Source organism: Thermoascus crustaceus (assembly GCF_041956765.1).
Source record: "Thermoascus crustaceus strain CBS 181.67 unplaced genomic scaffold VTN00scaffold_4, whole genome shotgun sequence".
Taxonomy (NCBI): domain Eukaryota; kingdom Fungi; phylum Ascomycota; class Eurotiomycetes; order Eurotiales; family Thermoascaceae; genus Thermoascus; species Thermoascus crustaceus.
The window spans coordinates 2,722,704-2,735,918 of record NW_027192530.1 but is presented as its reverse complement, the minus strand read 5'-3'; the positions used below and the strand labels follow the sequence as shown (position 1 = coordinate 2,735,918).

At 51.2% G+C, this 13,215-nt stretch overlaps 4 protein-coding genes across 4 annotated transcripts; all 4 read right to left on the bottom strand.

Annotated features, from left to right (window-relative positions):
- Positions 1 to 1,217: 1,217 nt before the first annotated feature.
- VTN00DRAFT_7512 (uncharacterized protein) lies at positions 1,218 to 3,756 on the bottom strand (the record flags this gene model as incomplete). Its single annotated transcript, XM_069434264.1, has 4 exons — positions 1,218 to 1,564; positions 1,673 to 2,353; positions 2,431 to 3,598; positions 3,664 to 3,756. 4 exons carry the CDS (start codon positions 3,754 to 3,756, stop codon positions 1,218 to 1,220), a joined length of 2,289 nt encoding a protein of 762 aa, XP_069287562.1.
- Positions 3,757 to 4,633: 877 nt separating this feature from the next.
- VTN00DRAFT_7511 (uncharacterized protein) lies at positions 4,634 to 5,719 on the bottom strand (the record flags this gene model as incomplete). The annotated part of the gene is made up of 1 exon (XM_069434263.1): positions 4,634 to 5,719. One exon carries the CDS (start codon positions 5,717 to 5,719, stop codon positions 4,634 to 4,636), a length of 1,086 nt encoding a protein of 361 aa, XP_069287561.1.
- A 409-nt stretch (positions 5,720 to 6,128) lies between these two features.
- Positions 6,129 to 6,642, bottom strand: VTN00DRAFT_7510 (uncharacterized protein; the record flags this gene model as incomplete). The annotated part of the gene is made up of 3 exons (XM_069434262.1): positions 6,129 to 6,180; positions 6,249 to 6,492; positions 6,546 to 6,642. The coding sequence occupies 3 exons, from the start codon at positions 6,640 to 6,642 to the stop codon at positions 6,129 to 6,131; spliced, it is 393 nt and encodes a 130-aa protein (XP_069287560.1).
- A 1,755-nt stretch (positions 6,643 to 8,397) lies between these two features.
- Positions 8,398 to 9,845, bottom strand: VTN00DRAFT_7509 (uncharacterized protein; the record flags this gene model as incomplete). Its single annotated transcript, XM_069434260.1, has 4 exons — positions 8,398 to 9,142; positions 9,204 to 9,347; positions 9,401 to 9,505; positions 9,646 to 9,845. 4 exons carry the CDS (start codon positions 9,843 to 9,845, stop codon positions 8,398 to 8,400), a joined length of 1,194 nt encoding a protein of 397 aa, XP_069287559.1.
- Positions 9,846 to 13,215: the final 3,370 nt, after the last annotated feature.

The following is a 13,215-nucleotide window of genomic DNA, read 5'->3' as shown; positions in this document are numbered from 1 at the left end:
TCTCGCGTTTTCTATTGGCCGGCCTTTCGCTTCCCTTGCCCAGGGTGGCCGCCAAACTTCTATTGTCCAAGTCCTACTTATGTTATTTTTGCCGTGTTCGCGTTCTCGTCTCAGTGATATACCATTATTGTCAAGTCATGCGTCTCACTATTATGCCGCCGGTGCTTGTGCTTAAATGCTTCTTTTTTGAATTGTCCCTAGTTACTTTTATTATTATTTATGGCTTGCTGGGTCCATACCTACCTATAGTTTCCAGATGCTGGCTGGATTTAAACGTTTACTAACTCTCTCCGCTAATGTCAGTCATGTCAACCTTTACCTTTGAAGACTGCCTGTTGTCTTGTGTAAAATCAATATCAATATCCATGGATATGATGTGTGTAGGTTGGCTGAGTGGGTGAGTGATTGCAGTGGCTGGCAATGGTGTCTATGTGTACTGTATGTACTGTACAATGATTAATAACAACCTCAGGACACGACAAATTCATCACCAGGCATCAGATGAGATAGGTACCAGCAAAGAATATAGTTGGAGAAGAGACAAAACTAGAGAGGGTAGGCAGGAAGCATAAAAGAGAGACTTTTAAGTCTAATAATGTACAGTTCTAAATATATGCATATATATATATATTCTCACCGAGATACCCTGATCTATTGTTTTTCAACAAGTATACATGCCCTCATGCTCCCTAGAGGGAATATGTCAGGAACAAAGGAAATAAAGATACAAAGCTATCCCTATGGTAGTATTATACATGCATGAAAGTAGCAAAAGAAGAAGGAAAAAGAAAGTGAGGGAGGATGGTGAGTCCGCGCAAGGACCAGGTACTTAGGGCTCAGTCTCCAGAGAGCAGCGATGCCACACGACATCTGCTCTCCTAAAACCGAGCCGAAACTAACAGCCATGGGCAGAGAGTGCAAGAGAACGGGAAATCATGGTTATAACCAGAATAGAGTACGCAGAAAGCAGGTGTGCTAATGCTAACTCTATCCTGATTATGAAGCCCGTTTCCGTTAACACCAAATCGAGAACTCGATGATAAGGCCATGGAAAATAAAAATAAAAATTGCAGAAAGGAAATTGTTAGGGAGTGAAGCAAGGAATCCCTGTCTAGGCAGGCTCAGCACACCTAAACAGGAACAGGCAAAGGAAAAGAGACAAGCCGGGTAGTAAGGAATTCGTCCCATGCTTGCATGCCCTCAGACCGGAACCCTGGTCACTTGCCATCGTCAACGCCCATCAAGCCGCTCTGAGCATAGACGGACAATATGTTATCCCTCCAGCCCTCGATTTTATGACGCTGCGCGGCCGCCTCTTGGTCATACATCGCGTCTTCCTCCACCATTTTGATCAGATATTCGACTACATTCTTGGAACACTCCTCCCTCGCCGCGGTCCTATCTCCTTTGACCTTGACTTCACCAATGGGACCCGCACGAGCGAGGAATGGATCACGGGCGAATATCGCCGCTGCACGATGTTCAGCTTCTGATTCGACCAGTCTGCCGTCGGTCCTCTCAATTTCGAACTCTGGATGTTCCAGGGCAAGAAGGTCGCAGGCTCCTGTTCAAAGAAAAAAAACCACCCAATCCCATGCGGGAAGGGTGAGTGATGTGTTAGAATGTAGGGCCAAGACTAGAGGTCACTAAAGTGGGTAAGGGGAAACATTACTCTCAAGCCGTTCTCTATGGGTCGCCAAGTGCTTCAGGTGGCTCTGGATCTTCCGAGGAGAAACAGTCCATCGTTTCTCGTTTTCTGGTTTGCCAGAAACTTCAATCTCCTGTATCCTGGGGTTCACAACAGGGAGCAAATTCGCGGGGAGGGTTTGAGGTATGTTCTTCTGGTTTTGTTTCGGAGGGTCCTGCTTGTTCTTCGCTTTAGGCTGAGGCTGAGGCTGAGGTTCAGTCTGAGGTACTCCCGCTCCTCCATTCTTCTTCTTACCACCCCTCTTCTTTTTCCCCTGAGAAGGCTCACAAGAAGGTTTTGTCACCTTTGAAGGCGCAGTTTGAGAACCGAGAACGGAATGGAGGACAGGATAGTCTCGCCTCACAGAACCCGCAGCCTGGTTATCTGGAAGACACCCAAGTGAGTCGGCAGCTGCAGGTAAGAGGCACCCATTGTGCTTTCTCAATGATGATGGTCCTGGGAAACTGTTAGTGCTATCCGTGCCATAGACAAGCAGCGAATACAAGCCCATGTGGGCAGATGCATTGCGCGCTTCAGCATCCGTCGGGTAGAACTTCAGGGCACCGAAGTATGAAGACCCTGAAAGCTCCACCTCGTAACGGCATCCATTCTCGTGTGTATACTTCGTATACGTGGGCAGGTTGACTTTGTTCTGCGTGCAGAAAGCTATCATCACCAAATCTGTTAGCACTGGTAAAAGAAAATTCCATGCCAGCCCCGTTTCTACGATCATCAAGTCTTACCGTTCAACAGCTGAATCCAATTCCACTCAGCGTTTGTGAGGCACTCTCGAGGCTCATCCGGTACCACCCACTGGGGATACTGAGTCTTCAATATCTCCAGAGCCTCGCGACACACCTCGACCTTGACGCCTACTTGACTGCCAAACAACTCAGGCTTCGATAGGGTGTGGCCGTACATGGTAAGCTTCACACCCCATCTACCATCAGTTTCCCTATCGAACTCAAACCGTGGCATGAGGAGTGCCTGAGTTGTCAAGACGCCGAAGTAAAACAGCGCCTGGCTAGCCGTCAAGGTAGCAAGATCGAGGGACCCAAGGCTAGGGAAGGCTCGAATAACCTTAGGATGGGTGCTCGAATCGGCACTGGATGGTACAAGGGCCGATCTGATTTCGTTCATGTTCGTGGAATATCCACTCTTGATGTCACGCTGTACGGAAACAAGATCGGCCCCCGGGGCCTCAGGAGGAGGTCGGATACCCTCATTCATCTGGTCATCCTCAACCTTCACACACGGCTCTCGCTGGTCTTCTTCACGAGTAACCGAGATAGGGACTTCGGAACCTGTCCCATTTTCAGGAGCCACGTTCAGTGACGGAGCACCGAAGATTGGAACAGCAGTTTTGGAAGATACACTAGACAAGAAGGTGGAATACTCAGAACCGTTCGCCCATTTTGAGAATCCAAACGGAGGCGTAGTTTTGGCAACTGGGAAAGTTGGAGGCGCTGGGGTGGGCGGCAACGTAAATGCACGTCCCATGGGGCGGTCCAACGCGCTCTCATGAGCAGCAGATGGGTCTATGAAAGGGGCTTTGTCTGCATAATGGCTGCTGGACACAGCCGCAACGTTCCCCTCAGCGCCAGTGAAGTCCATATTATAGCTGAGATGGACTCCCAGTCTCGGATATTGTCCTTTAGATGACCAGGCATTGTTGAAAGTGCCCTGGCCAGCGAAAGGCCGAACTCCAGGATGATTGTTCATCCTTGAACCCCTGCTCTGATTATCCGCTGGATACAAGGATTGTGAGCATGGAAGGACTGTAGAAGGATCACCATGTGGATGGTAAGACGACGACAGAGCATAAGCCAAGGGGATGTAGCTCGTAGGGGAGGAACCGTAGGCGTGGTGAGAGGATGGAGGATATGGCACAATCAAAGAACGCGCGAGACTCTTCGAATCCGACGCGTCAGTCTTGTGCAAATGAGCATGCTGGAAGCAACCAAGGCAGTACTCACATCGATAGAAGGATAGGCCCGGCTTTGAGATTGGATGCCGGTGTTAGGAAAAGGGTCAGCTCCATTCCCAAGACGAGGATTCGACATTTGCATTTTGTATCAAGGCTCGGAAGATAGTTCAACGGAGCAGACACCGGGAGGCTGTCTCGCATTCACCTGAGAAGAGGTCCGCCTGAAGACGTGAAGATTCGGTGGGGGGCTCTGAGATGCTGGAGATCGAGAGAAACGGGATCAGGCGTTGTCACTTCAATCCCAGATCAACCTGAAGGAAACCTGACAATGACATGTAGGAATGGAACACTGAGAGAGATTCAGAAGTGAGATGGAGGGACCTCGATCATCGTCATTTTATAGCAATCACCCATTTTGGAAGGAGGTGACGGCTCTAGGTGGTAAGCTCCGCCTATAATGTATCATTCACAATAAATGCCCAACATACAGCAGTGAGAGAGTATAGAATCAAGTGAAAGGTGATTCGGGAATAACTGCACATGAGCTTTGACAGGCCGTCCCATATCTAGGCTGCTTCATCATGTAAACCTCAACAAACGTCACCAGAGCTCTGTTCCTCATTGGTAGGCGTCGTACGCTACACTTGAACGCGAGGAGACGTAGAGACGTAGCCGAAGTAAAGTCGCTGAATTTGCGCGTGACGTTCTATCAACTATGGATCCAGGAAGTTCGTCTTGCATAATATCTCTGTTCCACTGTATCAGATGTAGCGAAAGTCAACATTTTATTCGACATATGTATAACGCTACATACTAGCCATGGAGCTATTAGCCACCTCTTAAGGTAACTGATGACAAGAAGGACCTCTCCGGGGTTACATCTTTGAAAATAAGTAACAATACAATGACACTGTGGTTATAACGGGATATTATAATCATAGCGACGGTGAAGTGAAACGAATGCTCCTCCCCGCAAAATTCCTGCTCGGCAGGTAGACGCGTCTGTGGGTGAGACAACTTCATTCGATATCTCCAATCTCAGTGCCGTTCGCTCCGATTTGCATCTGCGCTTCCAGAAACTCCTCAAAGCCGTCTTGTTGTTCATTTTCCTGTTCCTCAGATTCAGATAGCTTCATACTCGGCGATATAACTATGGTATCCTCTTTGGCCAGCTGCATGGTCTCTTCCAAAGCCAGCCCACCAGACATCTTCCTCTTGGGCTCGCTCGAAACCATGACATTTGCGCCGCTGCGCACGACAACTCTTGGCTGACTATTACTGGCCCTGCTCACCTCTCGACTAGAGGATTCACTGGTAGTTTCGTTTTCCTTGTTATCCTGAATTCCCTTTCCTTCCTTTTTACCCTTGATATTACCACTGGGAGTGATGACTTTTCGTGCTGTTACAGGTCCAACGATGTTGTCCGCAGTTGGGACAGATTTGGTACTTGATCCTCCAGAGACATCCCTAGTCCCGGGCTGGGAAACTTCCTTTAAGACTGGCGGACGGTTTCCACTCTTGGAATAGGACGCGGACCGGGCCTCTGCAGCTGCGGATGGCTTGGTTGCAATAGGGGGTGCGGACGAAGGAGTATTTGTCGGCGCATGTGTACCACTGGCTGGTGCCTTCGATGGGCTAAAAGCTTCAATCAATTGATTGTACTGTTCATCATCGATTGGAGCAGTAACACTGGGCTGCTTGCTATGCTCGAAACTGACTCCAGTCATGTTTGAAATGGCACGGCTGCTTGTCGAACTTGAACCAACATAATCCGGCATTGGAACATCTTCCAATGTAGACCTTTGACGTCTGTGTGGTCCGTGGTTGACGAACGGCTCTACGAACGGGTCCGCCATGGGAGGATTTGGAGCAGGCCATCTTGGCTCTCTTGGGTCGTTCTGCCACTGTGCCAGCGGAGGTGGGAAAAGTCTGTACGGCCACGCGGAATACATGGCCTGACTGCCATTCAGGCTGCTTCCAGTCCCACTTGTTCTGTTTTCATGTCGAGTCGGTGAATGTGCATGCGCATCCTCCGTGTCATTGCGATCACTGAGACCACTTCCAGAATGATACTTGAACAGGTTGCGAGGAGCTTGGTACCACATTCCGGAATTAGGCCAAGCTATGTTGGAACATTCCAAGATGTCTACATACTGTTAGTCTCACTGATCTCAGCTAGGATCTTGTAACCTACGTAAAGGGGCATGCTGGAAGGAAAACGCGATGATATCCTTGACCCTCTCGAAGGGAGGAGAGCGATGCGGGCGAGAAAATCCCTCTGCTATTACAACTCTGATGCGGCCGTGGAGTTCAGCAGCATCCCAATGACTCTGCTGTAATATCTCCTGATGGAAAGGTGGAAATCGAAGGTTGTCCTGGTTGCCGTTCTTGTCGATGTCTCAAGGATGGCGTCAATACATCATCGTATCACGAAGCGAAAGTGGTTGGAAGACATACGAGAGCTTAAATCTATGAAAAAAGGTTAGCATTGAAACATGGTTTACTTTTGAGAGACTACTTGCCAATGACGTGAGGCCAAGCAGTCCTCTGGCCAAAGATGCTGCCTCTGTGCAACCGTAGCATTAACAAACACTATACGTCGACCAGCAAGTCCCAAAGAGATGGATAACTCACGAGACGCAGAGCCCGTCTATAAAGATCCGAACCTCGTACAGAACAGAGTCATCAGGCTGCATAAGGCTCTCCATCGTCCTGGAGGGACGGGGCTTCTCCCAGCTATGAACGGACACCCTAAAGGGGGTATTATGGGGCAGACTCGGGATGAATGTGGTCAGGACCGGTAACTGAGGCACAGTGCTTTGGCCCGGGTAGTATGCGGAGGGATTAAGGAGGGATGGGCTGTGAAGATATGGCGATTCTGGGATTCTGCTGTTAGATTTCTGCTCAAAATGGTCAAAGCATCAGGCAAACCTCGATCCCTCGTCACGAAGCACTGCGTCTTGAACTCCTGGATGGGCACCCTGGAGCCCTCTGGAAAGAGAAGCACGTCCCAGTTCTCATACCTCATGCTGACGGCCGGTCGTATCTCTTCTTGGGAGGATAAGACGGTGCAACGTAAAGTGAATCAGATAACGGACATACCAAAGAACGAGAAAGTCCAGCAGAGCCAACACTGAGTTGCACGCCGGGAGCAAGGAATCAAAAAAATAAGGAGAACTGTGATAACAAAACTGATAGCATTGAGAACGTCAACAGCCTTAAGAATTGCGTACGAAAGACGTTCCTGCCGCATAGGCACAACCAGCGGCAGTCGACGAGGGGAATAACGAAGAAAAGAGCTTCAACAGCAGAAAGAAGGAGCTAGAAGCAGCTCCTGTGTCGAAACGAGAAAGCATCAATGGCGGAGACTCCTGTTGGCAAAGCATGCCACCAGTGCTTACTCTGCTTAAGGAAGGCGTTGTCGTCCAGGATCTTGGAAAATGACGAGGTTACCTGGTCCCTTTGGTACAGAGCTCGGCGGATGCCAACACCCCCGTTTATCCAGCTTCAGTTAAAAAGGCACTACTCGAACGGCAAATGCTCTAGTCCACGATGCAGGGGAGGCATCAAATTCCATTATCGAGCTACTGAAATCGATATCTCAAGAGACATTCTTCTATCGCATACAGAAAACTCCAGAAGCTCCCCCCGGTTGGATTGAAATTGCCTTTCGTACGAACATTCAAGAAACCACAGGTGATTGGATAGAACTAGCTTCCAAATAGACGCAGACATTAAACAGACGCACTAGGATTGAGCTCATATCGTTGTAACAGGATTACGCCGGAACCGCCAGTGGGAACAGAGATAAAAGCCAATGTCGCTGCATAACCAGAGATGAACCACCAACCCGAGATGACCCATGCATGAGTCTGAGAGAATAAGTGTTCTCTCAAAGGGCAGACAAGCATAGGACACGCATTACGAACGCATAGCAATACGAAACACCAGGTCGTTTTAATGACTCCGCCCAACTTCAGAAAACCGCAACATACATAATTGCTTTGAACCGAAACTCCAGGGGGTCTTAAGAAGAAACAATCTAAGAACCCCTAATAGCTACAAAAAGAAGTTTCAGAAAGTGGATCGCCCTTAAGTGAAGTCATCTCGTGGCACTTGGGTATGTGCAGCGACGAAGAATAATTTGCCCAACCGAGTCTCGTCCCAATAGCAAGAGCAGATTTGACGAACTGGATTGAAGGCGCGGGAAATGAAAGGAGATTGAATGAGCGGAAGTGTTGTAAATTGAAATTTGAAATAAGCGGGTTTTGAAAACAAAGAAAAGGGGAAGAGGGGGAAAAGGGGTTGTTGTACAGGCCGTCAGTCTAGCAAAAAGCACGATGCAACATCCTTGAAGAGAACATGTTCCGATCTGGCTGTCTCATAAAACAGAGAGAAAATGAACTTTTTGCAGAATGCCAGCCCAACGTGTAAATAGTAAAAGAAACCGCATCAACGGATCTGATTGCCGTTACACGCAGGAAGAACAACAGCAAGACATGAGATAGGAAATGGCAGCCGAATCTGAAATAAGAGCCCGTATCTTGCTAGAAAATGAAAGCGCTCGGGACGTAAGGAAATGCGTAGCACAGGAGAAAATGCCCATCAAGAGCTATAGGGGAGAGCCTTAAGAGAAGTGAATAACCGCAAGCTTGGACACACAAGACCCATCATTGAAATGACGCAAAACTCCTGCCGGTGCTTTCAAGAAAGGAACACTCTTACTACCCCTTAAAGATTAGCCGATTGAATACCACACGGATTACAGTAACAGAAGGATATGCTAACTGACCTTCATCGGCGCAAAGCCACCATACTGGTGCGCGGGGGGCATGCCCATAGAGGGGTAGATTGGTGGGGGAGGAGCCGGGCGGTAAGGGGTGCCGGCCGGACCGGAGTTGTTCTGCGAGCGGCCCCAGCTCAGGCGCACACGGGAGTTGCCAATAGGGTAGCCCTGCATCTGGTTGATGGCCATTTCAGCAGCATGTCTCTGCACGAACTGAACGAAACCGCAGCCCTTTCCAGGAGGAATCTTGACGTAGGTGATCTCGCCGAATCCCTGGAAGAAAGAGCGGAGCTCGTCCTCGGTGACATAGCCAGAGAGACCGCCGACAAAGACCGTCGTGTTGTTCGGGTCAGTGAACTGGTTCATAGGCTGAGGAGCACCGTAGAATCCCATTGGGGGACCTCCCATCGCTGGCGGGTACATGCCGGCTGGACCCGGCATACCCATCGCGGCGGGTCCGACAGCTGGGCCCTTGTTCTTCGGAGTAGCGGTAGAGATGCGCATGGGACGGTTGCCACAGTAGACACCCTGCATCTCACTCAGAGCACGCTGCTGGTCGTTCTCATCGGAGAAGCGCACGAAACCGTAACCACGCGACATGCCGCTGATCGGGTCGGTCATGATCTTGGCGGACTTGCAAGATGGGAAGCGGCTCTGGAAAAGAGAGACCAGAACGTATTCGTTGACTTCGGGACCGAGGTCGCCGACGAAAATAGAATATTCAGGACCGCGGTCATCCCGGCTTATGTATATATCGGTCAGTACCATTTGCATGATCACCGGGGGAATTGTGAATAGCGTACCTTCGGTCAGCCAGGCCGCCGCCGGAGGCCCAGTTGAGCTTGAAAGGGCGATTGGTGTTCGGAATGGGAGTTCCGTTGAGAGTCAAGGCCTTGGCGGCGGCGGCCGGGGAAGAGAAATCGACGAAACAGTAGCCGGCATTGCTTCTACTACCAACATTAGGTCGTCGTCTATAGAAAAAAGGCATCCATTTACTTACCCAGAGAACTTGTCGCGGATCATCTTGACGTTGACCTGCTCGCCCATCTGGAACCAGAGATTGCGGATGAAGTTTTCGTCGATCCATGGCTCAAGCTCACCCATCCTGACAGCAACGTTAGCATAAACATGAACATGATAGCCAACAGGGGGTGCGCGGAATATGCGACACCGCAGAGATGCGAATGAATCGCATAAGGACGGCCGATCATGGTCGCGCGCACCACTCTCTTAACTTCAACGTACCAAAGTGTGGTCTTTCCCTCCTGCGGGGGAACTGGCGGAGCCGAGGGCTCACCAGGAGTAGGGCCCTGGAAAGGGGCAGGCGTGGGTTCGGCCTGGCCGGTCATGGTCGTGTCCGCAGCTGCCGGGGCGCCAGTAGGAGCAGTGGCAGCGTCCGCTGGGGGGTGCTGGTTCTGGAAAGAATCGAAGTTCTGGAACGACATATCTGATATGGAAGTTTTCGAGAAGGACAGATTAATTCAACCCAAATACGAATGTCGTAACGAGGAGCAACCACGATATCAGAAACTGTACGGCGGAAGAAATCCTGGTCAGCACTGCCAAGCCCTTTGTCCAATGATTCCCGCGATTGTGGGATCTGAGGCTGAGGAACGAGAGAGCCTCGGCCGAGAAAAATACTCACGCTCGATCCGAAAGGCGTAGATGCTTCGCTGGCTGGAAACAGGTCGCTAAACTAAGCGACGCGTCAGGCCGGGCCGACGAGGAGCGGATGTTTCGCAATTAAGCTTGACGTACCTTTGCTACCAAATAAAGGCACTTAAAGAGGACCACAATACCAAACGAAACTTTTCTATCCCGCGAAAACGGCCGTTGCGACTTTGACTTCGTAGGGGTCGTTAAGGAAAGATGAGCTTAGATCGTGGTGAACACTTCGTTAAAGGCCCGGGAGGATGCGGACGGGTATTTCACTTCCTGCAGAGGACGCCAGAAGGTGTCTGTTAGTGAATGTGGGGTCCTGGCAAAGCGGGCTGCAGTTCCAGAAATGTGGTAAAGATTTGAGGGGTAGATTTTCAGAAGCTCTGCTTGGAGATGCACGAGATGGTGATTGATATGGATTGTCATGAGATAGAGTGTCACCAGGTTGCACGTGATATGTAAGAAAGAGAAAGGTGAGATGTGCTGCGGAAGGAGGAGATGGAGATGCCAGTGGTGGGGGTGGGGAGAGAATGGGATTCACCAGCGAGGGTGAGATGAAGTGAATGGGCAGAAATAGGCGATGCGACTTTCAAGCCCTCCCGCGCAGTAAAGCTCTGCCGTCGCCAAGACCAGGATCTCGATGGGAATCTCGCCAGAAACAGTGCGGCCGGATCGGTAGGTCTGGGATTGATGCTGCAAACCTGGAGATGGGTGCAGTTGTCGCCGGTAGACCGAAGCAGATAGCACAAGCGGCGTTCATCAACGTAGGCTTCCGCTTTCGTCGAGATGTTCCCCATCCTGTAAAGCGCCGCTCCGATTGCTACCGCCCATCATATCCCTGCCACGGTCCGCTCATCCGCCGGAGGTGTCCATCTGACATTCCTGATGACGGTGTCGACCAAGGTGTTCACGTTCCGGCAGAACGGCCATCGACCCCCACGTGTTCCGTGCCATTGCTGGTCATAGCGACAGCAGAAGCCGATATGGCACATGGCGGAGCTGCAGCCAGGCATCGACAGAGGTATAAAATACCCTGGTGATTTTCTCAAGGAGGCATGCGACTGGTGTAGAGCTGGCGAGGCGGGAGGAAGTAGGAGTCGTGCATTTTTGTTGGGGTGAGAGGGGTGGGCTGTCGCTGGTGGACGTGCTCTGCGGCGGGTGATCGCCCGTTCGCTTGCAGGCGCAAAAACCAGAGGGGGAGGGAGGGACGGATCTGAATTCTGGAATTGGAGAGGAGGGGTATTTTTTGTGTGTGTGTATCGCACTTACCAGGCAAGATGAATAATGCGACAATGCAAATAATTGAAATTTTTTTCTGTTCGCAGGCAAAAGGACGTAGTCGAAACTGCCGCAGCGCAAAGCCCGGAAACAAAGATAGAGGGAAAATCACGATAACTCCCGCGACGCAAAGGGACACGAAGAATACAGGATTATCCGCAAACCGACTCCGTCTTTTTCCGGCGACGACAAGGAACGGCAGGGGAGGGAGGGGAAAGGGAGGAGGGGTAGGAAGTCAGATAAGCATCCACGATTACGGGGATGGAGGAGAACAAGAGGGAGGAGAAGGAGAAAAAGGAAGAAGAGGAGAGAAAGGAGCCCACGGAAAGACGAACAAACGAGGCCTGACGGGCTGGAGTGACGGACGACACGATGAGGGAGGGGCCAGCAGGTGGGACGAGAGTTTGCCGACTAAAAGGCTGTGGCCGCCGCCCAGCGACGAGGCGATCACGACGCGGCGGGACGCGGCCGTCTCAGGTCGGCGCCGCCTAAGCATACGGCCTCGATGGCTCTGTCACTGGGCTCGTTCTGCGGGGAAATGCTGTATCTATCTATCTACATGCCAAATAGATGAATAGTATCCCGAGCGCTGCGATATCCGGGATAAATACGCCCGTCCGTCCTCCAGAACGACCTCTTCTCCATGCCCGCGCCCTCTCCACGGACTCATAGGCTTCCGTCCGAAACCTAGATTGACGGTTGGTCCATGCTCGATCACGGCTATCTACAGCGTCCTGCAAGTTCCTCCTCCATCCTGTTTCATGAGAGGGGCAACCGCTCCCATCACACGCTCTCGAAACGAAGGTCTGCTGCGGCATTGCGTGCAGTTGATCGGGGCACGAGCTCCTGTGGGTGGCTGTGCCATCCGTAATCACCGCATGAACGAGGGGTTAACATGGATGACTGACGGCTATAACTAAGCCCATCTCCGTCAGCAGCAAAGCCTAGGATCAGAACAGCAGCAGTCGATATACAGAAGCAGTATCTTCCTGGCACTAGAACAAGATACAAAGGCAACTGGGCCGCCATGCATCGCTCGCAAGGGGTTCTTGTACAGTACGGGACGCTATGGACTGCACGAAATCTGCAAGGACGCATATGCAGAACCGCGACGTCTCTCTCTTCCCTGGATGTCCGCCTTGTGACCTTCGCGCCAAGTCACCAGGCCTGTCTATTCTGCGAGTCGCGACCATGTCTCTACTGGGGCTTATCGTCATAAGTCTACCGTGCTACCCAACAGAGGAGCTCGAGGTGGAACACTTCCTGATGATGATAATCATCGCATCCTGATTCTTGAAAGGATGCGTCCGTGCTGCAGCAGAACGCGTTCCGTTCGCAGAGCAGCACAGGCTCTGAACGGCCGAATCCCAGTTTCTCTCTCGTACGAGCAAACGGGACCTACAAGAAGAGGCCCTGCTCACCCACCAACGCGCGGACACGGAACCACGGACACTCTAGCGACCAGAGCTCGATTATAGCTCTTATCACGGCAAGTCTGTTTCCATGTCTCTCGATCGCGCTTGGATGCAAGAAGCACTGGATGGCTCGGTTGCGAAGGAAATAATAATGAACACTATAGATAATAGACAAGAGAAACAGAAGCCAGGTGTCGCTCAGATGCTCGACCGCGACGTCTGCAACCGCGATCGCTGGGCAGCGCAGGATATCGAAGTGATACGTCACCGGGCGAGGAAAAGAGATTGACTCCACCGGGCCCGGGCTCGCAGGAGTCGCGCGCTAGTGACGCTGCCCGGCACGCACCGGCCATAGGTCGAGACGCCTGGTCCCTGGTGGGCTGGTATTTTTACCAACCACATCACGATCCGATCGAGTGGGCAAAGGAAATCCTCGTGGTTGTGCTGTAAGGCAGAAGGCAAG